Here is a 24,844-nt window from a genome sequence, read left to right as displayed (position 1 = left end):
CTCATATATATTTGAGTGCCTTGCAAACCAGAGGGATGACAGGGGCGGGGAAGTGATTTCAACACTTCTTTTGAGGAACCCCCACTTACCATTGTTTCAAATGCAAACTCTACAGCAAAAGCTAGTTATTGTATGGACACACAGATGATGGTGGTGGTGGTGGTTTTTTGTGTTGTTGTTTTTTTTTTAAAAAAGAGATCATCTGGAAAGTCTGGAACTTAATACTCCGAAATGCCAATCAACTCCAAACCCCCGAAATTGGCAGGGGGGGGGGCAAGCACACGCCCCTAAGATGTGCCTCGAGCGGAGACAATGGGAGAAAGAGAGCAGCTTTGTTTTTCTAGCCAGGAATTAAGTGAATAAGGAATGCCACAGGCAGAGGAGAGAGAGAGAGAGAGAGAGAGAGAGAGGAGGAGGGGGGCAACCAGGGGACTCACACCTCTTAAATCCTGCAACGCAAACTCCCTATTGCATGCTGTCTAACTGACAAGGGGGTGGGGTGGAGAGGAGCTGGATGCCGAACGAGAGATCCTACTCACCAAACAAGGTAAGAGCCATTGCGAAGGTGCCGCAAGTCGCAGGATCAGGTCGGGGCTGCTCAGGAGGGCTGGGCTGGACATTGGGCTCTGCAAGCTCTCCCGTCCGCGGCGGCGCGCGCAAAAGGCAGGCGGTGTGGGGGGACACACACACACAAACACACAAAGAGCGGCGAGGCTGCAATAAAAAGTTATTGCATTGTTGCCCAAGGAGCCACTTGCCCCAGAGAGGAATGCATTTCTCTCTCAACCCGGGGAGAGGAAGGGCTGGTGAGAGTTGGGCGTGGGGCGGCCAACTTAAGGAGCCCCGCCGAGGAAAGGACTCTCGCTCCTTTTGCAGAAGGAAGCACGCGCCGCCCGCTTTGGCCACCTCAGGCTGCAGCCCTTCAGGCTCCGGGAGCCATCTTGTTTCGCCACATGACCAAGCTCCTTCCCCTCCCTCCTGCCTCCTCCGCGGCGTTGCCGAGCCCGGCGTGAGTTCCCATGGCAACGGGAGGTTCACGCGCCGCCACCTCCCGTCCCCTGGGCCCCTCCATCTCCATCCACCCCCCCACCCACCCCGAGAGAGGCAAGGCCTTGACAAGACGGGGCATGGGAGGAAGGGGTCAGAGCAGCAGCAAGCCTCTAGAAATGAGGGTGGAGGTGCTCTGAGAAAGGGCTGTGGAGGAAAGGGGAGCTGACCCTTCTCCAAATAAATACGCAGACACCGCCCCCCCCCCGTCTCCAAAAGCGCATCCTGGAAAAGGGCGCGCGCGGGTTTCCTTGTTTCTGAGCGCAGGTGAGAATTCTGAGGTCACCTGCGGCTTTGCAAGGGCTACTGAAAAAAGGATGCTTCAGTCAGGGGCGTAGGCAGAGGGGGCAGCTGCACCCCCATCCAAAAGAATCAAGTAAATAAGTAAAAATACTTAGCTAACCAAGGTTCTTCACCCCCCCCCCAAAAAAAGGAATCCTGGCTATACCCATGGCCTCAGCACGGCTGCTAAAAACAAAGAGCTCTACATTATTATCATTTAATAAATTTGTACGCCGCTGTCAGAGCTGCCTCCAGGTCCCAGCTCACAGAGGACCAACGCTAGGCTGTAGTTATGTACAAAAGTCTTTATTGAGGTTCAGTTTCCATTTTAAAGCCGCAGCGTGCAGCTCTACGTCTCGACCTTAGACCGGCGAAGTCCTGTCTGAGTCTCCTCCCCTTCTACACCAGTTTAAGACTCTCGCCTTGCTCCACCTCTTCCTAAGTTCCTTTCTCCTCTGGGCCCTCCTGCCCGCTAGGGTTTCATCCTTCCTGGACTCCTCTGACGCTGACCCTGACGATTCTTGCCCCTCCTTCCGGCGGGCTTTAGGACCTGGTTCCCTATCCGGGCTACCTTCTGTGCCGCTCGCCTGTACCTTTGAACTTGGCGCGCGCGCCCAGCCTGCAACTTTCCTCTTGACCGTTAACTCGCTCTCCGATGGAGGCGTGGTCAACCCTGACTCATCTTCTCTCGCTGGTGGTGCATATGTGGGCTCTGACACCTGGGACTCCTCCCCCCCACTGCGCTCTGGTGGGGAAGCTGGTCCTGATTTCCAACTGCTGCTCTGGGAGTCCCCGCTGGCCCCTTGCTTCTGGGGTGTCCCCCTTGGGTCGCCCCTTGCCCTGCCCATCGGCGCCCCCTTCTGTGAATCTTCCGATTCGCTGGAGAGGCTCACGGAATCTATCGGGCTGCTGTCATATTCTCCTACGCTGCCCTCGGATTGCTCCCCCTCGCTCTCCATCTCCTCTCCTCCCTGCGCTCCCGCTGAGTCCCTGACAGCCACTCTTCATCCAAAGATCCTAAGGCATTCTGCAACAGGAAAAAATGAAAAACAAGAATACAAAATACATAATCAAACAAGAACAAATTGATTGCCCCACCTCATCCCATATTTAAAGAAACAATGGAATGTTTATCAGCCAAAAGGCAGGGGCGAAACTAGGCTTTATTTTACCCAGGTCAAAGACCCAGTTTAACACCCACCCACAAACATCTGCATATGCAGGCTGGGAACCTCAATGGCACCTGAAATATACTCGGAATCGAGAGTTGATTTCATGCTCTTTACTCAGCTCATAGTGGTGAGGAGGAATGAGAGTTCCCCCAAAATATCTGCTTTTATATACATTATTTACACAATAGGCTGCACTTCATTGGCTAATTCAGGGATTCTCCTGTAGGCCAATCAGGTTGTGGATTCACTTCCACCTGGAGCTGGATTGGGTGGCTCCTGCGGACCAATCATACTGCTGCATTGTTCTAGGACCAATCAGACTGTTGCATTCTGAATCCTATTGTTCTAGGACCAATCAGACTGCTGCATTTTGGATCCTATTGTTCTAGGACCAATCAGACCGCTGCATTTTGGATCCTATTCAACTCAGTACATAACAGCACCCTTCTGGAGGCTTCACCCAGGGCACAAAAAAACAACAACCCAGCTAGCTTCCCTGTAGCTATGGCGCTGTCAAAGGCCTGGTTGAACTTTTTGTTGTTGTTGTTGTTTATTCGTTTAGTCGTGTCCGACTCTTCGTGACCCCATGGACGAGAGCACGCCAGGCACTTCGGTCTTCCACTGCCTCCCGCAGTTTGGTCAAACTCATGCTAGTAGCTTCGAGAACACTATCCAACCATCTTGTCCTCTGTCGTCCCCTTCTCCTTGTGCCCTCCATCTTTCCCAACACCAGGGTCTTTTCCAGGGAGTCTTCTCTTCTCTTGAGGTGGCCAAAGTACTGGAGCCTCAGCTTCACGATCTGTCCTTCCAGTGAGGACTCAGGGCTGATTTCCTTCAGAATGGATAGGTTTGATCTTCTTGCAGTCCATGGGACTCTCAAGAGTCTCCTCCAGCACCATAATTCAAAAGCGTTGCCTGCTGTCAAAAGATATGTAGTGAAGGCAGCAGGTAAGTATTCTGCAAATGGGGAGCCACCGCAGAAAAGGCCTGTTCTCAAGTTGCCGCTCTCCAGGCGGCACATGAAGATGATGATGATTGCAGGGTTTAGGGTTGCTATATTTCAAAAAGTAAAAACCAGAACATCCCGAAAGATTGTTGAGCTTTTTAAAGGAAAACCTCAAATGCGATCTTGTTTTTTTAAAGGAAAACCAAAAAGCACCACCTTTCGGAAATTCTCCTCGGACGTATGGCAGCCCTAATCTACGTAGGGGCTAGGGAGAGGGCAGGTGATCCTTTAGATATTGCAGTCCTGAGCTTTATAGGTCAGAACCCACACTTTGATTTGGGCCCAGAAACTAATTGCCAGCGAGTGCAATAGGGTGAGTATTGGTGCAATATGCTCAAACCAACTTGCCCCGGTGAGCAACCTGACCACCAAATTCTGAACAGGCTGAAGTTTCTGAACTTTATTAGGGTGAACTCTTTGGGGCTTTGAATTTTTGACCTGGCAGCTCTTGGGGGGGGGAAACACACACAGAATTCCTGATCTTGCCTTCTTTCAAAATGGTGCAATCAAGCTGCCCTGCCCACAGTTGTGCAGAATATTCTTATGTGTTTACGAAGAAGAGGTCGGAATAGGCTAATATATATGTGGACTCTCCCTGGATCAAGTGAATTTCCTTCTTTAAGTTCTCAAAAGTCTTAACCTAGTTTAAGGTTGTCATCTGAACTAGCCAGATGTTTAACTGATAACCAATCACAGTCAGTCCATCATTTGAAAAACAATACTTTCAAGCCGTCTGGGCCAGAAATGGCAACTAGACATTCTGTTTTGGCGACTGTAACATGGTTTAGGGAGCCATTTAGCGCCTAGATTATATACCTGAGTTACTAACACTGTGTAACCCGGGTCCAACAACCTCCGAAGGGCCAAAGGTTCCTCATCTGTGGTGTAAACAATTTGGCACTAAACTGGAGGAGAACTTTGCTAATTCTTTCCTTGGTTTCATACCAAGGGAGGTCAGTCTGGGTGGAGATACTCTAGGAAGGGAAATTAGAAGTGTAGAAAGAGCACTGTAGACCCCAGAAGAGTCATTTGTGCATTTCCTGTAGAGTGCTGTCCAAAACTGGTTGATCTTGTTGTTGAACATTCCAGACTTGGAAATGAGTTTTGCATAGGGTTATGCCATAGTTATATCTTTAATGGGATCTCCTTAGAGAAACCTGATTAGTCATTACAGGCATACCTCATTTTATTGCACTTCACAGACATTGTTCCTTGCAAGGATGTGGGTGCAGCTGCAGGCAACCATGCTGCTTCCAGGGGAAAGAAGCCCCCGGCTGCCACTGTCCTTCTGGCCAAAGGAGTGGAGCTGTCTAGGGCTGGAGCCAGGTTCCCCCCCCCCCCCCGCCGCTCCTGCAGCCAAGGGGCCCTGGCTTAATAGACTACAGTGTAATGTAAACATAACTTTTATATACACTGGGAAACAATTTTGTGCATGTGACTTGCTTTATTGCGATATTCGCTTTATTGCGGTGGTTTGGAACCGAACCCACAATATCTCTGAGGTATGCCTGCACTTTATCAGCTGCTGGGGGTGGGAAAGGAGAGTGGTTGAATCTGCTGAAAAGAAACCACTGCTTTTGCCCTAATTTACTTTTCCTCTTCAGCTGTGTCCCAAACGCTTCCCTAAATCACAGCAAGCATAACCAGCATGCTGAAGGCTATGTTCATAAATTCCCCTGAAAACCAGAAACATGCACACAGAAATGTCAAGAAATTGTCAAGATTTTCTACAATTCCGTTACACAGTATTGTGTCATTCAGACGAGGACTTCAGCTGGCCTATCTAGCTTTTAATGCCCAGATGCGCGCACTCTCTCTCTCTCTCTAACGTGACTAAATTTGCAAGAAGTCTCTGTGGTTTTTAAGCAAATAAAGCTGTCCTGAAATTGTAAGCTACCTTAGGTTGGCTCTCCTGCACCACAGGCTGATGTGACTGTCCCCTACACAATGATACAGGTGTGGCTCCCAACAGGGGACAGAGGCAATTGCACACCCTCCAAAATTTCTCCGATGAAAATAGGGACTTCCTGTTCAACAACAACAACAACAACAACTTTATTATTTATATCCTGCGCATCTGACTGGGTTGCCCCAGCCAATTTGGGGGCTTCCAACATATATAAAAACATAATAAAACATTAAATGTTACAAAACTTACCTATATAGGGCTGCCGTCAAATGTTTTCTAAAGGTTGTATAGTTACTTATCTCCTTGGCTCGGGGGTCACACAACTCCATTCCTTCCAACATTTCTCTGATGAAAATAGGGACGTCCTAAGGAAAAGCAGGACATTCCAGGATCAAATCTAAAACCGGGACAGCTTCTGTAAATCCAGGACTGTCCCTGGGAAATAATGACACTTGGAGGGTCTGCAATTGCCCCTTCCCCCTACAAGCAGTGATTTGAGAAAAAGCATACCCCCAGGAAGAAGATATGAAAGACATACGTATTGGAACAATCAAGATTCTTACAGCAAGGATCATGGCCTGAACAGAACATTCCCCCACTCCCCTCTGTTACTACACATTGCTTAAATCACCTTTTTTGCCATTTTCATTGTCTTAGATTCTATGTTCTAAACACTTAATAAAAATTAGTTGTAATAAAGTACTTGATATGCTTAACTCTGTGTAATAGTTTATACTTTGATTGTTATACTGAGTTATACTGTATAATATTCAATGGGTACTGTCATTTTAACTCAAGAAAATCACCATTTTGTAGTTCAAATCGGGAAAAATAAATACAGTAAATGGACAAAAGTACAAAGAACATTCATTACTTCCACGTTGGCATGAGATTTCATCAGTAAAACACCATACATCCACATTCCACACTGCTTCACACATTAAATGCTTGCTTCCGTCTGAGACTCAGGAAACACCAGGAAAGGAAAGGAAACCGACATTTGGGGTAGCAGCAGAACTGACGATTCACTGTGCTAGAGAAGAAACTAACATTTGTAATTTTTTTTTAGTTTCTTCTCCTGTTAGATTCACAAAGTGTTTAGGGGTATGTGTAGCCATGCGTCCTCCCAGAAAAAAAGCACTGATGGTATTCAAACTAATTATATATTTCTACATATATCAAATCAGGATTGGGCCCTGAGTTACTTGCTCCAATACAGTGATTGTCTCAAGTGCTTGGGCAGGGTGTTTTATATTCAAAATAGCTGTTTTGTTGACATGACCCTCTATGAAAGCCTCAGAAAACATCTTAGATACTCAGAAAGTAATACAGTGGTACCTCAGGTTACATGCGCTTCAGGTTACATACGCTTCAGGTTACAGACTCCACTAACCCAGAAATAGTGCTTCAGGTTAAGAACTTTGCTTCAAGATGAAAACAGAAATCGTGCTCTGGTGGCACGGCGGCAGCAGGAGACCCCATTAGCTAAAGTGGTGCTTCAGGTTAAGAACAGTTTCAGGTTAAGAACGGACCTCCGGAACGAATTAAGTACTTAACCTGAGGTACCACTGTAGATGAGCCACCTTCACTTCACATGGGCAACAAATGTAAGTCATGCAAGTTAGAGAACATTATTTTCAGATCCATTTCCACGTGTGCAGTGTTGCCCGGGCAGGAAGATCTGCAGTTTAATGCGAATACATATCTCTGTCTTAACAAACACATCCTTTCATGTCTGCTGCTCTTGGCTCAAGCTCCCTATCTAAATATGGATTTCCCTCAAAACGTCAGTTGTGGTTCTTGGGTATGCAGTAAAATGAGGGTGTTATAGGACTATAATAAGGAGTTGGATCCATGATCACCACAGTTTTGTATTCAGCGATGCCATCTTCTGCTGGCGGTTCCCTCACTGCAAGAAGCAAGGTTACAGGGAACCAGGCAGAGGGCCTTCTCTGTAGTGGCGCCCTGCCTGTGGAGCGCGCTCCCTTCAGTGTCAAGGAGCCAGTGTGGTGTAGTGGTTAAGCGCGGCAGACTCGTAATCTGGTGAACCGGGTTCGTTTCCCCGCTCCTCCACATGCAGCTGCTGGGTGACCTTGGGCTAGTCACACTTCTCTGAAGTCTCTCAGCCCCACTCACCTCACAGAGTGTTTGTTGTGGGGGAGGAAGGGAAAGGAGAATGTTAGCCGCTTTGAGACTCCTTAAAGGGAGTGAAAGGCAGGATATCAAATCCAAACTCCTCTTCTTCTTCTTCTTTTAGAAGACATCTGAAGGCAGCCCTGTATTGGGAAGTTTTTAATGTTCGATGCTTTATTATTTTTTATATATTCTGTAAGCCAGCTAGAGTGGCTGGAAAAACCCAGCCAGATGAGCGGGGTATAAATAATGAAATAATAATAATAGTAATAATAATGGCTGCACTTTGGAGCAGAAGTCCAGGGAAGCAGCAGGAAGTCCCCCAAGCACAACAGGGCTGGCTTACCATGTTTTTTAGGTAAAGGAAGTAATCTAAAGAGGAAGCCCTCTTAAGACCATTAAGCCTAGAGATTAAGATCACCTATCCGTACCACTGCTTGTATTGGTATGTTTATTGTCGTTTATATAAAAAAAGGATGTTGAAGGATGACATATAAATCCCATAACACATATGTATATATAGCAATTTCGGTTCTTTCAATGAACTGAAAAATAGCACTGGGGAAATGTTGCCGAAATAGTCTCCCAAATGAGAAGGGTGCAAGTGATTTGAAAATATGCAAAACAACACATTGAGGGGCGTAAGTAAAAAAAAAATTAGAAGAGAAGAATGTACTATTTGTTTTGACCTGAATTGAGAGCAATTTGCAATTAATACACTAGGGCTGCTTGATAATTAAAGTTTCATTCTTAGATTCCATGGAGAATTGTAACCACAGCCATTCTCTTGCTCTGTCAGGTCCATTTAGGACAACATTACACGATCGTTTGAGAAGGTTAAATGAAGCCGATGAAGAATTTGGGATAGTGCCTCAGTGACCGCATGTATTGAAACCGCTTGCCCATTAAGATCAAAGGCCTATCTAGCTCAGTTTTGTATATTCCAGAACCAACAATTCTCGTTGTTATAGAAATCTGTTACGGCTTCACAATGAACATTCCATTCTGTGCTGCTTACCTCAAGGTTCCAGAAATTTAGAATATGGGAATACCCACACATGAAAAGTAATTACAGTGGTACCTCAGAAATCGAACGGAATCCATTCCGGAAGTCAGTCCGACTTCCAAAACTTTCGGAAACCAAATCACAGTTTCCAATTGGCTGCAGGAAGCTCCTGCAGCCAACTGGAAGCCATGGAACCCGCATCAGACATTTGGGTTCCAAAGAACGTTTGCAAAACAAAACACTCACTTCCAGGTTTGCGGTGTTCGGGAGCCAAAACGTTCGACTCGCAAGGTGTCCTTCAACCAAGGTGCAACTGTATTTCAGCAATGAAATTTCACCATTGCTATTATAGATGGATTCATGCACCTGCTATACCTTAAGATATAACAGCAACAATTTTATTAAAATCAGTAAGGAGCAAATGGCAGTTCTTATTTCATTCTGCAACACTGTAGAAGGGCCAGGTCAGAACACCAGACCCATGGTTAAGAAGGCAAATCTAAATGTTTGGTCCAGTTCCAGTTCAGACTGAGGCCCCATCCTTGCGATACACTGAAAATAGTATCATACCACTGTAAACAGTAATGCCTTTTTCCGAAGAATCCTGGGAATTGTAGTTTGTTAGGACTGCTGAGAGTTGTTAGGGGAACCCTATTTTCCTCACAGAATGACAATTCCCAGAGTGGTTTAACACTCATTCTCTCTGGGAAGTCTTGGAAAGCCCACCCTCAACTAATTAGCCTGTGACAACCACTAAAGGTAAAGGTAAAGGGAGCCCTGACCATTAGATCCAGTCGTGACCGACTCTGGGGTTGTGGCACTTTATTGGCCAAGGGAGCTGGCGTACAGCTTCCGGGTCATGTGGCCAGCATGACTAAGCCGCTTCTGGTGAACCAGAGCAGTGCACGGAAACGCCGTTTACCTTCCCGCCGGAGCGGTACCTATTTATCTACTTGCACTTTAACGTGCTTTTGAACTGCTAGGTTGGCAGGAGCAGGGACTAAGCAACGGGAGCTCACCCCATCACGGGGATTCGAACTGCCGACCTTCTGATCAGCAAGTCCTAGGCTCTGTGGTTTAACCCATAGCGCCACCCGCATCCTGTGACAACCACTACCCAGTCACAAATAACCTGCTTTTTAGGGAAGGCGATTAAGAGGGTTGTGGTGTAACAATTGCAAGTACTCTTGGATGAAGCAAATTGTCCTGACCAATTTCAATCTGGATTCAGGCCTCGTTATGGGACTGAATCAGACTTGGTCATCCTGACTGGTGATCTTTATCAGGAGAAGGAAGCGGGAAAGTGTGTGACCGTGTTATTCTTGATCTCTCAGAAGCTTTTGATACCATTGACAATGCTATCCCAATGAGTATTGCTATCCCAATGGGCATTGGAGAAAAATATTTTATAGTGGTTCTGATCCTATCTCCAGGGTCAGTTTCAAAGAATAAAATTGAGTGATTGTCTGAGAGTTGTGCTGTGGTACCATCTTGTTCCCCATGCTGTTTAAAAATCTTTTAACCAGCTTGCTCACACTTAAGGCTATGGAAATGTTTGAACTGTTTACAAAAATGTCTCTGCCTTGTAACAACTGTGTTTACTTTTTTTTGCAGATCTCTGAATAAAGGTTAATAATGTCAATCAGGGGAAATGCCTTACGTTTCAAAAGTATTTTCCCAACATTCTTTTCACTCGCCACTAGATGGTGCTTTATTTCAAAGTATGATGGAACAGTAGAAAACTAGGGTTTTGAAAGAAAGAAAACGACTGCTAGAGAAGAATAGAGTTATTTAAAGGAGGTTATCTAGTTGACTGATTTGACTGATGTGGCAGTGTCTGTTCTTCAAGTTATCTGACTTCGGTTTCACATAGTTTTTGGTCACATTGCTTCCACTGAGATCTACGGATGAAGGGTGGTATAAAAAATTTAAGAATAATAATAATAAAAGGGCAGAAAGGTAGTGGTGTGTGAGTGTGTGCGCGCACGTGCGTGTGTGTGTGTGAGAGAAGTTCTCATTCCCTAATGGAAGAAAATCAGAGGATGACTCCAGTGTCAAACCAATGAATTAGAATCAAATCTGGTGGCAAGTGCTCTTTGCTGGGTATGAGTAAAGGCAAGGCCGGCTCAAGACATTTCACTGCCTGAGGCAAAGGACAAGATGATACTCTTCCTCCAAGTGCACATACAGTGGAACCTTGGTTCTCAAACTTAATCCGTTCCGGAAGTCCGTTCCCAAACCAAAGCGTTCCAAAACTAAGGCGCACTTTCCCATAGAAAGTAATGCAAAATGGATTAATCCATTCCAGACTTTTAAAAGCAACCCCTAAAACAGCAATTTAACATGAATTTTACTATCATCATCATCATCATCATCATCATTTATTACTGTCAAAGACCAGCTCAAAAAGCACAACTGGGACAGCAGCTTTCACAAGAATAAAATATACAAGTAAAGCAGTGTACAACAACAGCTTAAAGATTAAAATCTAAGATAAGCGCATATACACATAAAGACCTAAAAAGTTGAGCTACCATACAAATTGGCCCTGACACCCTGGAGGCCGACTTCAACTGTTTTCCTAGCGAACTTATTTGTTTCAGGGAGTGGTCTGCGCCTGTAAATCTGTGTGCAGAATCTGGCGACCATCCAGGTCGTCTTGTGGTCTTTGCCTAAGAGGAGAAAATTGAGTTTAGACTTCTTCTTTTTAACTATCTAACAAGACCATTGATCCACAAAATGAAAGCAATAATCAATGTTCTGTACTATAAAATAAGACAGTATTGTAGATGATAAAAATTAAAATTGTTTGGAAACTAAGCTGTTCAAAAACCAAGGCACCACTGTACAGGGGACCATTGGACTGGTACTCCAATACTGGCGAAAGGGCTGTGTCTTCCACTGCCCTGGAGGGCAGCAGGCTATAGGACAGGCCATGTGATGCTCCTAGTTCTGGTCACTTCCCCCACCTCAGCATCTGGTGCCTGAGGCAGCTGCCTCATCGTAGGGCTGGCCCAGAATAAAGGCAAAGGTTTCTTGGCCCACTGCCGGTATTGATATAGACGTGCTAGGGCAACTGTAGCCCTATTCTGGCACAATAAGCCCAACATGTGAGTAGAGCAGCCCTACCCTTGTCCCTGCATGTAACTTTTCCCTCAGTATCTTTGCGCACAGTGGGAACATCTGCGAGGAGAAAGCCTTTGCTCCAAATGCTCCAGCTATACTGTGGTACCTTGGGTTACAGACGCTTCAGGTTACAGACTCCGCTAACCCAGAAATAGTACCTAGGGTTAAGAACTTTGCTTCAGGATGAGAACAGAAATTGCGCTGTGGCGGCGCGGCGGCAGCAGGAGGCCCCATTAGCTAAAGTGGTGCTTCAGGTTAAGAACAGTTTCAGGTCAAGAATGGACCTCCAGAACAAATTAAGTTCTTAACCCAAGGTACCACTGTATGCACAAAAGCAAGGGGAGGGGGCCATTTGGCCCATTCAGTGTCAAGGATGAGCATGTTCAGTGTAGTGCCACTTCCTGTGTTGGACTTGTGTCTGAATAGAGTTATTACTGGTAATGAAATACAAGAAGTGAAGTCTGTGACAATTCAGCTGCCCTTTGATCAATAATAATAATAATAATAATAATAATAAGCCACCTAAAGTAAAGTTAAAGGGACCTCTGACCATTAGGTCCAGTTGTGACTGACTGGGGTTGCGGCGCTCATCTCACTTTATTGGCTGAGGGACCCAGCGCACAGCTTCCGGGTCATGTGGCCAGCATGACTAAGCTGCTTCTGGTGAACCAGAGCAGCGCACGGAAACGCCGTTTACCTTCCCGCTGGAGTGGTACCTATTTATCTACTTGCACTTTGACATGCTTTCGAACTGCTAGGTTGGCAGGAGTAGGGACTGAGCAACAGGAGCTCACCCCATCGCGGGGATTCGAACCGCCGACCTTCTGATCAGCAAGTCCTAGGCTCTGTGGTTTAACCCACAGCGCCACCCGCGTCCCTTAATATGCCACCTATTTATAAATAATTTTTTATATGCCACCTATTTATAAATAATTATTTATATGCCACCTATCTAACTGCGTTGCCTCAGCCACTTTGGGCAGCTTCCAACAAATTAAAACCCAGCAAGACATCAAACATTAAAAAAAAATCCCATTCAGGGCTGCCTTCAGTTGTCTTCTAAAAGTCAAGATTATTTCCTTGACATCTGATGGGAGGGCATTCCACAGGGTGGGCGTGACTACCCAGAAGGCCCTCTGCCTGGTTCCCTGTAACCTCACTTCTCATAGTGAGGGAACCACCAGAAGGCCCTCGGAGCTGGACCTCAGTGTCCGGGCTGAACGATGGGGGTGGAGACGCTCCTTCAGATATACAGAGCCAAATGTTTTGTTGTATTTTCTATACACCCATATGAATATATTTCTGCCAGCAGAGCAGAACACCTTGTATATCTAATAGTAGTGGACTAGTTTTTTTTTAAAAAAAAGGCTTATGCCATCATACTTTTGTTGTTATTGTTAAACTTCAAAGCCACTAGTAACAAACCACTGAAATTACTCAGATAACTGGTAGTACAAACGACTCTGTTCCCATAAAACTGCCCGTAGTTCATGGTCAAATCCTACTGCAGGCAAGTCCCTAAGTCACTCCTGGTCAACCACAGTATGTAAGCCTAGCTGAAATAAAGAACTCAAGGCTTAACTCAAATTTAATCCTGTTTGCTTCAGTCATATTAAACTGGCTTCTGTCCAGGTACTTTGGATGTGGGTTAGAGGCTGGTAGTACAGTGGTACCTTGGGTTACATATGCTTCAGGTTACAGACTCCGCTAACCCTGAAATAGTACCTCGGGTTAAGAACTTTACCTCAGGATGAGAACAGAAATCATGTTCCGGTAGCAGGAGGCCCCATTAGCTAAAGTGGTGCTTCAGGTTAAGAACAGTTTCAGATTAAGAACGGACCTCCGGAACGAATTAAGTACTTAAGCTGAGGTACCACTGTATTGATTTCTTGCTCTAAATGAGCGGTTTAAAGAATGCTAATTACTAGCAAATTCACAAGTGCTCAAACACAATCTCACCATATTTTCTTCAAAATATACTCTCTCAGAGGGCAGATTATGGTGCATCAAACACAATGTCAGATACCTTGACAGTTATAAATATGTAGGAAACTTGCCTTACAATCTTGCCCTGCTTTTTGCTTCTGCTACACCAGCAGGTAAATAATGGAGAGGATTTACCTTTACCACTCTAAGGAGGGTAATCACATCTCCCCCTATCTGTTCCCCCATCTATTGACACCTTGTTCCTCACTCTCAAGTTTCCAGTTGCTTATCTGCTGTGCTCACCATCCTCCATGTGCTAATGTTTAATGCCAGATCAGTATACAGTTAATGATGGTGCTGATCTGATGTCTATTATTGAGACCTGAGTGCGTGAGCTGGGAGGAACTGCCATGGTGCTTCAACCCTTACCCACTTGACTTATTAATGACTGCATAATGGGTGGTCTAGAGTGTAGTCAATCCATCTTTGCATGAACAAGTAGGCCTGTTCATCTTTAAAGAGGTAGCAATTCAACAACTCATGAAAAAGCTCACCTTGCCTCCATTGGCTTGAGAATTTTTTGAAGAGTTCCAGAACGCTGAAGTCAGTTCAGATGGCTCTGTATAACATTGTAGGAACCTCCAGTGATATATCTTAATAGGTATGTGGAAACACATCTGATGGAGACCTCAGTCAGGTGTATGGAGGTAAGACATCTCACTTCTTCACTGCTGACATTGTAACTTCTTGTCATCTCATCTCTGGTTTCCCACTTTTCTATTTGGAATTGTCAGGAGAACAATAAAATCTGCACAAGGCTGTATCCAACTAAGTTAAAGAATAGACCTGGTGAAACCAATGGACATGATTAACTGAAGCTCCTTGATTTCAACAGGTTGATGCTGAGTAGAATTTAGTTGAATACAATCCTCTAAGTCAGGGATGGCCAAGCTTGGCCCTCCAGCTGTTTTGGGACTACAATTCCCATCATCCCCGACCACTGGTCCTGTTAGCTAGGGATGATGGGAGTTGTAGTCCCAAAACAGCTGGAGGGCCAAGTTTGGTCATCACTGCTCTAAGTATAGAGCTGTTTCTGTAGCCCAGATCTGAAGGTGGTGCCCTGAAGGAGCCTGAGGCTTGTGAGAATACAGATCTGGAAGCAAACAAAACTCAGGTAACCATAACCATTTCTTGCATTCTGTAGAATCTAATGATCTGATGTTGCTCTCTTCCACGTAGACATTGAATGCTAGAAAGTACTCCTTCCCAAGTATGGTGCAGGGAACTTCCCTGACATAAAATTGTTAATAAAGCTTTTCCTGCCACTGCTCTATGATTTAATGGAGGGGATTACAGTACTTTGTTTTCTAAAACCATCTCGACTAGAATGGTTAGACTGGAGTCTTTGGGTCTGGAAAAATGGCTCCACTTAGCTGTTTCATTATCTTTCTTTAGAAGACACGTGGCCTTCTCTTCATTGGGTGTAATGCAGAAGGGATCCAGGACCTAACAGAAACAGTTTGGATTCTGAGAAGGGGAATGCAGCCAGGTTATTGTTGAATACTTGGACACAATTACGGTCATTGGAGCCCTTACATCCAGCTGGTTGTCAATTCAGATGATTGATGTGATAAGCATAGTCAACTGAATAGCCATATACGGGGAGAGATACAACCCAGACATCTGTTTTTGGAACTGCCCAGCAACTCCCCAAGCTGGTAACTTGCAAATTAAGTTTTTTAACTTGGGGGCAAGATTTTAATATAACAGGGTGTGCACCTATTACTCCTGCATTGGCTGGAGATTGTTCAAAAGCCACCATCACAATGTGGCAACATGGTGCTTTCACTCTTCCTAGGCTTTTCTAGTTTGGATCTCAAGGAAAACTCCAGATGCATCCAAGCACTCCTCTTGGGACAGATGTTTTGTACAACTCCCAGCATCCCTGATCATTGGCCTTATGGGCTGGGAATGATGGGAGTCCAGAACACCAGAAAGCACTAGACTGGAGAAGACTGTGTGACAGGAAAGCTCATCCAAAGATGTTTCAAATCAGATAAAAGGAAGTCCTGCATACCAGGGTTTTGAGGGGCCATCATGCCAGTTGGGAAATAGAATATATACCAGATTGGCACACATGTGATCATAATGGGTATCATACCAGTTCAGTGTTTCTGGCATATGTTGGAGCATGTCTCCAAGCCTGTAGCCACTAGCAGAAGTTGAGTGTTTAGGCAAGCTAATCTCTGGCTTCTTGCTTGTCTTTTTTGGAGTAGGGATGGGAGAGGAAGAACCCTTTTGCCTAATAGTCAATTCTTGCTATTGTGTTCTCTCTGTCATTAGTAACTGGTCAAGTAGTGCTCAAGCTGAGATCTCCCATCTCCACAAAGGCAGGCAAGGAGAAAGTCACTGCTTGTTGCTACAGTCTGTTGTCCCTGACAAGGGGACAAAATTCCCAATAATTCAGAATGTCCTCCTGAGCCTGCCCGATTAATTTTCGTGCTTGATTTTCAACACATGGGTGAGTAGTATATAGCTTGCCAACTTTTTAAATTCTGAGCCAATGAGTGCAGCTAACAAATGTTTCTATCATTCAATGACAAATACACAGCATCTGTTCTTCATTTAGCCACATTATCTACTTTTTCCACAAAAATAATTAGCCCTTCAGCACGGTTGCTCAATTTGTTAATCGAATGGGACAATAAAAGCTATGGCAAAGAAATCAAAACACGCTCCTCTTTGTTATAAATCAGAGGATGCACACATGGATCACTTTGTTGCTCGATGACCTGGTAGTGGCAAGAACAGCTTTATGCAACTGTAGAACTCAATTCACCTACAAAAAATGTTCTACCTCTAGAACACGCAACCCCAATAGCTAGACTAGGATTGCTCCCAGAAGACCTGCTTATGAGCCATCATTCTGATTTGTTTGCGGGGAGCTAGACAACATTGTGTCAAACAAGTGTTGTCTCACCCTTTCTAATGTGTTTTCCTGTCTTTTTCCTTATAGCAAAAAGTCTGATCTTTGGGGGAATGGGGTGCACATGCCCTCAGGGTTAGGGTCTCAATCCCCTTTCATCCAAGGACTCACCAACATGGGTTGAAGGTGCAGTGCAGCTGAGGAAAGGCAAGTTCAAGCATGGAAAGGCAAGATCAAGCATGGAGAATCAGTCTTGGTCCAAACATGATCCGGAAACAAGTGAGGAGATTTCACCCCTCCCATATCCAAGAATCTGCTGATGAGTCTGGTGATTTTCCAGAGAGGAGGGGCGGTGTTCTGCTCTCTTATTCCGCTCCAGCCTAACATCAGTCAGTCAGTCAGTCAGTGTGTCGGAGAGAGAGAGACACTGAGTGTTAGAGATCGTGTGTATAGATAAGGTTGCTGCTAAGGGCAGCTGCAGGCAGTCAGTGCAGTTCAGCATTCATTTTGCTTAGACCTCATATAGCTCTGTATATAGTTGTGTATTATAGTTGTAGATTGAATAAAGAAGATATTCTACAGAGCTGCTCTCCGAGTCGTTTATGCTCTGCTATACTCTGCTATACTCTGCTGTGCGACGACTGTCTTCTTGTGGGAGTGAATCCGGTGCTCACAACACTAAGCTGTGAGTCCACAGCACTTTGACCTGTTCCTGTGCAGGTGGTGGTCTCTGGAAGTGCTACCCAGCTCGCCTAGCCCAGTCGGGCTGAAGTGGATGAGTCCAGTTGGTGGCACTGGCTCAAGGGCGATGCTGACAACAAGAACCGGCAACAGTTGAAGGTCAATCTCACAGGGAGTTCAGAAAAGATATAACACAGCAAGGCAAGGGATCTAGAATCAGGAACAAGGATCTAAAGATCAAGGAACGAGAGACCAGTGTTGTTTCCAGCCACTAGAAGGCTCAAAAAGACAATCGTATAACCTCTGGCCTCCGAGAGTGTACCCCAACCTCAGCTGCTAATACTAGTTTCACAGATTGACTAGTTTCTCACAAGTAGACATGTAAGCCATGCAATGGCTCTGGGTCTATAGACACACACTACGTTGTTGCTCTTTGGTATTGCATCCCATTTAAGAACAAGCATTCCACAAGGAGCTCAAATGACAAACCTATTTTCCCATTGCAAGAGAAAGTAAAACTGTAAATAGAAAGATGTCCAGGCTCTCTTCAGTCCCCACTTTTCACACTAAGAAGTTGCTCAAAACAGCTTGAACATTAAAAAAAAATATTGAGGGAAGATTTCAATGTTATGCTAAGGCCATCAGGGCAAGTGTTTCAGTTCTATAGACATGGCAGGAACCATTGCAGCAGAAAAGAAATCTGGTGCCATCTTGGCCTTTCAGAAGTTAGAATTGCAATGAGGTAGATACAATTTAAAGATAGATTTTATTCTCTGATGACTTACTCATGCAAACTGCACATTGAAGAAAAACAGTACAGTTTGTGAAACATGTCAAATGCAAGGATCTCGAATGCGAAGTACAGAAGTAGTGTGACATACATTTTAAAACGGAATCTATGGTTATACAACTGTTCTCTTGTTTGCTGAACACAGGATTTTAACTAATCCCTTCATTAGAATCATTTACATCTCTCCTTGCACATATTTAGATTTACTTTACAACAGCAACAGCTTTATTACTAAAAAAACCAACAAAAAACTTTATATTAAATAAGGTTTAAAAATAGGACTGTATTATACAATGTCAGGCACTGCTAATGCATGAACACCATTTATTTCAGTGGGCTGCTTAGGAGCAGAAATGAAGGTGGGTAGCAGAGCAGTGCCTGGCAGATTATGCCTAGATTTAGTGGAGGAAACATAACCACTTTGTTCATCCAATCCACACACTCTCCACCCCAATCCATAGGAGGAGTAAGTGTGGAAGCAGGCTTCTACGTGTATATGAACTTGTGGAATTGCAAACCATGAGTATGCATCAGGCACACATACAAACGTCATATACCTGCACCGCATTGCTTTCAACTGAATTCACATCTCCATCCCAGTGTGACTAGAGCTGAATCCTCCAGAGAGGATTTTTTTTATAGAATTCACAGTTTGTGCTGGAGACTTTGTCACTATACTTGTGGGTTAAAAATAAAATAAAATTAAAGCTTGTTTCTGAAATTAACCATTTAAAAACTGATAAAATGAAGGTGTCTGGAGCACTTTTTGCAAACTACGCAAAAAAAAAAACTTGTTTCCTTACATTTTTAATACACAAAATATTTAAATTCTTATTTTCAGACTTAAAGCACTGAAATGATATATACATAATTTTAGGACTTCGTTCAGCTTCCATTCTTGTTTGGTTGTAAATCATACAAATTAAGAGTTGCTCTCTGCCATTACCACCAATTAAAATCTAATGATTTAAAACTGAATGTTTCATAGTTTGATGGCACCCTAGGTTAAAACAGAGCATAGAACATATGAGTTACACAAACCCACAATAAATGCATTAAATGTTTGTTATATACATAATGGAATTCTTTTTTTACTGCCAGATGCTGCTACTGTGTAGTTTTTCTCTGCTGTTATGCAAAGTTTTTCCGGTATGAAAGCACATACCTATTTTTTTTCTTTTTGCACTTTTACAACTTAATCGTAAAATATTATATATTTTTAACATGAGTACAGAATTAAAATAGATAATGGCACATTAAAAAACTCAATATCCTGCAGATGATTGGATAATGAGAAAAAGTGTACCTACAATCATCTTATCAGAAACAAACTACATCATGGAATGTTAGTTATCCAAATTCACATGGTAAATAACATTTCAAAAACTGCAATCACCTACCAAGCCAGCATCACACTGAAGGCATCTTTAAACATTCAAGCACAGATTGCCGGCATAACTACTGAACCATTCTCTCACTGTCTCATTCATACACACATACACACGTCACACTATAATTACATTGTTTCCACGGTACGGTAAATATTGATTTTTTTCTCCCCACAAGAAAAGTATCAAAATTTTGCTACTAAAAGATGACAGTGCTTACACAAGAATAAAGTACAAGTTACCTTGCAAATACAATACAATAACAAAACAAAAAAAAAAGGTCTTGAGTAGTTTGATGAGGGAATTTCAAGCTTTCCTGGCACCCATACTATCTTGCAGTATGAATAAGCTCCTCTTTAAGACTCAAGAAACCACAAAATATCAAGTGAGCTTTGAAAAAGTATTCCATCTTTCACAACCCTGTTCAGAATCTTTCCATTGTTCTTGGCTGTTTAGGAAGAGGGTATAGCTGCAGGTTTTTGTTTTTGCAGCAGAAGAAAAGCTCCTGATTTTATAAAATGGAAGTGCTAGCTAAGCTGACATCTATTTTAAAAAAGAAAATCTAGCTAGTAATGACCCTGATCAAGATTACATATGTGCATAAAAAGTACTGTATTCCATATACTGTACTGGCCCTGTTAAACAAAATTCTTTAAAAATACCCAAACAGTTAAAAAGCCAAAGAAAATGCTACACAATATAATCAAACATATTCTCCCAAAGTTTTTCCCCCCTCTCATAATGTGCAAAACAATATAAAGGCAAAAAAGACTAAAAGCAAATTTCCTGTCCCTGTCTTTTTCTCTTGCCTAGTGCTTTAATGATCTTGTAGAGTTTACGAAGTCAATAGGATTCTATGCAGAACTTTGGTATAAAATATTACAAGATTACTATCACAGTTTTTTGGGGTGAGCATTTTACGTGACTGCTTGGAATACCACCAAATTAAAGTAGTAAGTACATTTAAACTGTACCGACACTTTACATGACGAGCACTGAAAATAACTAGCAATCCTAATTAGGAAAGGAAAATGAACTTGGTGTCTGTTAAGAGACTACAACCCGCTGTGCCATTCCTGTTCGCCAACTTTCAAAGCCAAATTCAAGTTTGAATTTTACAGATGAATCATTTTTAAGCTACAGATTTCTCCTAAATGAAGGCTGCTTTCCTTGGTTTCCCTTTGAAGTTGCTAAGGAGTATCTAAAAACAACGCAAGTTTTTAATCAACTTCCTGAAGGCTGTGACTGAGACGGAGGAGCCATTACAATCTGCGAAAGCACTGGCTCTGTACTCTGGTCTGCCATCTGGGTGAGAACCGATGTAGCCACTGCTTCTGCCTTGGAGGTTGAGCTTACACCATTGGAAGTGCTGACCGAACTATGCTGAATAGCTTCTGTGTGAGGACTACTTGGCACGGAAATGTCTTCGGAACTATCATCTTTATCTGTAGCTGAAAAAGAAAACAAAAACATTTCCATGTCCTCGTCAATGAAATGTGTAATTAGAATATGAGATGCTAGTTCCATATGCTGTATAAATACCTGAAGGATTTTGACGATAGCCAAAGCAGTGGGACTGAAATATTGGATTAGGAAAAAGTACACTTATTTTAAATAAATAAAAAAAATTGTCCAGTAGCACCTTAGAGACCAACCAAGTTTGTTCTGGGTATAAGCTTTCGGGTCCATGCACACTTCTTCAGATACCATCTGAAGCTTCAGATACACAAAAGCTTATACCCAGAACAAACTTAGTTCATCTCCAAGGTGCTACTAGATAATTTTTTTATTTATTTCAACTGCATCAGACCAACACGGCTACCTACCTGCACTTATTTTAAAGTTATGTTCTAACAAATTCAAAAACTATGGGAATTTTTACTGGAATACCTGAATATTTTAATATGTGACAGCTCAAGAGCTTGCAGTTCCCTTCTGTTATTTAGATTTTAAGGGGGAAAAAGGAAGGCACTGACAACTTAACATAAGAATTTTAGCATACTTGAAGAGCTGTGTGCATAAATGTACGATTCCTGGAAAACAACTGAAAAAAGTTAAATATAACTCTGACTTTTGATTGAACCAGCACTGCAACCATTCTACTTGTCCAATGTAACATGTATTGTAATCATCCATTACATTATTAATTAATTTTATGAAACAAAGTGGAACATTTTTGTAAAACATAAAACAAAAGTGGAAACTTTTCCACATCACAGATGGACACATTAATCAACTTAAGAGGATTTTAATTTTCATCAACCCTATAAAGTGGCCATGATGGAGAAAATAATGTTGTACATTTAATAACATAATTTTATAGTATAGGTAAATTCTACATTCTGACACAGCTGTTTGCTGTTTTTTGTATCTGCAGGCACCTATGTTATCAAGACCATTGAACAAAAGCAAATGAAGACTCGACAAGCGTTTCTGAGGACATTACCTCAAACATAGCATTGGATCCTGAGTTGCTTCCATTGAAGGATGACACTGACAAGGCAGTGGGTTGGTGAAGAGGCAATTTGCAGCCCCAAGCACTACCTCTCCCAACTCTCTAAAACTACTCCTTTTTTGTGGGGGGAGGGGACACTAAAAATTGCAGGGCGAATTCTCATTTCTGCACCCCACTTCCCCTAATGGGAGCATCTCGCAAGCAGAGTTCTGCTCACAGGGACTTGAGACCCACAGCAATTACGGTAAGTCCTTTCCCAAATAGCTGGCTTTTGCACTGAAGAATCGCTAATTCAGACTTGTCTAATAAATGCTTCCAGTACACTAGGATCTTCTCTGAGGGAATCTCCTGAAACGTCATCACAATTAAGGATTACAACATGTCAGTTATGGATGTAGCCTTTTTCAAGGTAAGCTATTTAGTACTGCACTTTCACCTTTAATGTGCATGAACTTGCCAGTTAAGGACCTGCAAAAGGTCAGAAATGCTGTAACAATTATTACAGAGTTTATGCTTTGTTTATTCTAAACATCTAAGATGGAGCCTGAGGAAGATGCGAACACTGCCTAGCACAACATAAGGAAGAAGCTTTTGTTTCATGGTGCATTTTGAGTTCTTATTTTGTGTTTTTATGTTGTGAACTGCCCTGTGATTTTCAGTGAAGGGTAGTATACAAATTTAATAAAATAAAGAAGGGCTGGTGGTAGCCCCCTGGGAAGTTGCTTCTACTATCCCTCTTGCTTTCTTCAAGGCTTCAGTGAGTTGTATCACTTGTTTTCAGTATTTTCATAATGTAGCTGAGGCACCTTATTAAGAATATGCTAGGCTATACAGACTACAGAATGGAATTCAAGGTCAAGCAAATGTTCCATTTGTGCAACCATATCAGCATGCCAGATGGAACAATCCTGCCTCCCCCTCAACATGGGTTTTCTTCTGACACCCCCCCAGCCAATTTTGAGGGAAAGCCCCACTGAGCTAGTGGAAGTCCTTCCACTGGGCTTCTTCCAGTGATGGGGCTCTATAGGTGAACCCTGCCCTATAAATCTGATTCCATCCAATCCATCTTATTGCATATTTACAATGAGCAATTATATATAGTTATTCCTGCAGACCATAATCCAATATCCGCCAACAGTGACAACACACACTGCAAGTGAGTTTGCAACAATAGCTCAAATTTTGGAGTATGCATTTTCTCTCTGTGTTAGTACTTTAAACTTGCAAGCTAAATGTACAACCAGATAGTTCTCTTTCATAATATCAGCATTCAAGACACCTAAGCACATTCAGCAAACTATGCATGCATAATGTAATCCTATAGCTGCTTCTATATGGAATAATGTTGTTTTGTCAGATGGGAACCATAATGGCCTCATCCCTGCAACAATCATTGTTAATATAAATTCAAAACATATCTCTGCACAGTTTCAATTTGCTCCAAGATGCCACTTTCCATCCTGTCAAATGACTGGAGATCAAAAGGACCGAGATTTATAAGCTCAAAACTGACAAAATCAGAGTTCTAAATATATACAGCCACAGAGTGTTGCTAAATCTCCGGAATCTCTTAAATTAAAAAATATTGCCCATTCTGATGAAACTGCTTACAATGACTACAAGTAAAGATGGTGGCCATTAAGTTTTATCGCAAGCACCTGAGGAACTGTTCGCATGCAATACAAAATGTTCTTTTATTCTCCTAAATTACTGACACTGGCAAATTAAAATGAAGTGGCTACATATGGCAGAAACAATCTTCACATTTACAAATATACTGAAATATCACTAAATCATAAAAATGAAAGCTGTGGGTTACATATTATGAATGTTGCCTAATGCATTCCCAGCTCAGTTATTTGTTACAAATTTGTGTACAATGGACAAAATTGGCCATTTATTCTACAGCAGCAGCTGGTTCTAGCGATGGGTATTATATCCAAAAAGAAAAGAAAGAAACACACAATTAACCTTTGAAATGCTGAAAAAGTAAAAGCATTAAGAACATTTTCCCAACATTTTATCAATTTTACTTTTACCATAAGCATTAAAGCTCATTCGTCCTTCCCCGAATAAAACTATGGTAAACATTTAATTCATTTTATTTCTGGTGGAAAGACCGGTAAACAACATAAAGAGATTCTATCTCACAGCCATGACCTGTGAAATAACTAATTTTATTTTTTTATTAAAAAAAGTAATTGAATACTATTAAACTGCATACAGTCTCTAAATATTAATACATACCATGCTGTAACTGAATACTTTTTTAAAAATTGTAAGAATCCAGAAGAAGATTCAATATATCATTGCATTTATCTTGCAACAGCCTTGTAGGAATTGTTATATTTAAAGTGAAGTATTTGAACATCACTTCTCAGTTGTAATGTTATCTCTGTTTGCTTTGGCAGTATTTCACTGGTACAGCCTAAGGCTATATAGGTAATGGAACATTACTCACTATGATAGCCAGACTTCTTCTGCATGGCTGTTACAGGGCAATCTTTATGAGCTAGAAGAAGCTGTTTCAGCTGCGCCACTTCATTTCTCAGCAGGGTGACTTCACTCTAAAGAAGAAGAAAAAAGTTATATACTTTACCAGGATCAAGTTACATACATTTCAAACTGAGATTTACAAGCTTTCGTAAAGACAAAGCACACACTTTCTGGGCACATTAACACAACGGTTTATCTGTGAACTGCAGCAGTTTTGGCTAAGCAGCTTGTTTGTTTTGTACATTCAAAGAAAATATTGGGAGTTGCTTTACATTTGGTCTATTACATTCAACTCCTTTTGATCTCTTGCTTCTATATGCAGTCTGATATAGATATCAAAACGTTGTGCATCACATTTTAAGGGAAGTTTGTGGCACTGACTAATTTTTTTTGCCATTACAGATAATTGAATGGAGAATTCTAATGTGACATACAGTAAGGAAGTGGGGAATTTAAAATATACTGGACATAGTTCCACTTATCTCCCAATATTTTTAAATG

General features: G+C 42.6%; 2 protein-coding genes and 1 long non-coding RNA gene across 8 annotated transcripts in view; 1 reads left to right on the top strand and 2 right to left on the bottom strand.

Annotated features, from left to right (window-relative positions):
- Nucleotides 1–972, bottom strand: part of CHN1 (chimerin 1) — a 105,223-nt gene extending 104,251 nt beyond the window's left edge. The window contains exon 1 of one of the 2 annotated variants that reach the window (XM_079980545.1): nucleotides 540–972. In XM_079980545.1, the coding sequence (XP_079836671.1) occupies nucleotides 540–620 (81 nt within the window). In that variant the 5' untranslated portion in view covers nucleotides 621–972. The remainder of the gene's footprint in view (nucleotides 1–539) is intronic. The other variant, XM_079980546.1, reaches the window with a different exon arrangement.
- LOC307220524 lies at nucleotides 230–24,302 on the top strand. The gene is made up of 3 exons (XR_013840902.1): nucleotides 230–547; nucleotides 15,951–16,128; nucleotides 21,770–24,302. It is a non-coding gene; the product is annotated as an uncharacterized lncRNA (long non-coding RNA).
- The window catches only part of ATF2 (activating transcription factor 2), a 41,328-nt gene continuing 34,445 nt past the window's right edge, over nucleotides 17,962–24,844 (bottom strand). For all 5 annotated transcript variants that reach the window (XM_079980203.1, XM_079980201.1, XM_079980205.1 and 2 more), the window contains 2 exons: nucleotides 24,309–24,414; nucleotides 17,962–20,843 (listed from right to left, as the gene is read on the bottom strand). In XM_079980203.1, coding sequence (XP_079836329.1) covers nucleotides 20,617–20,843; nucleotides 24,309–24,414 — 333 coding nt within the window. In that variant the 3' untranslated portion in view covers nucleotides 17,962–20,616. The remainder of the gene's footprint in view (nucleotides 20,844–24,308; nucleotides 24,415–24,844) is intronic.

Source organism: Podarcis cretensis (assembly GCF_951804945.1).
Source record: "Podarcis cretensis genome assembly, chromosome: 1".
NCBI classification, from domain to species: Eukaryota; Metazoa; Chordata; class Lepidosauria; order Squamata; family Lacertidae; genus Podarcis; species Podarcis cretensis.
Note: the sequence above shows the minus strand (reverse complement) of the source record. Positions and strands in the feature narration are given on the sequence as shown.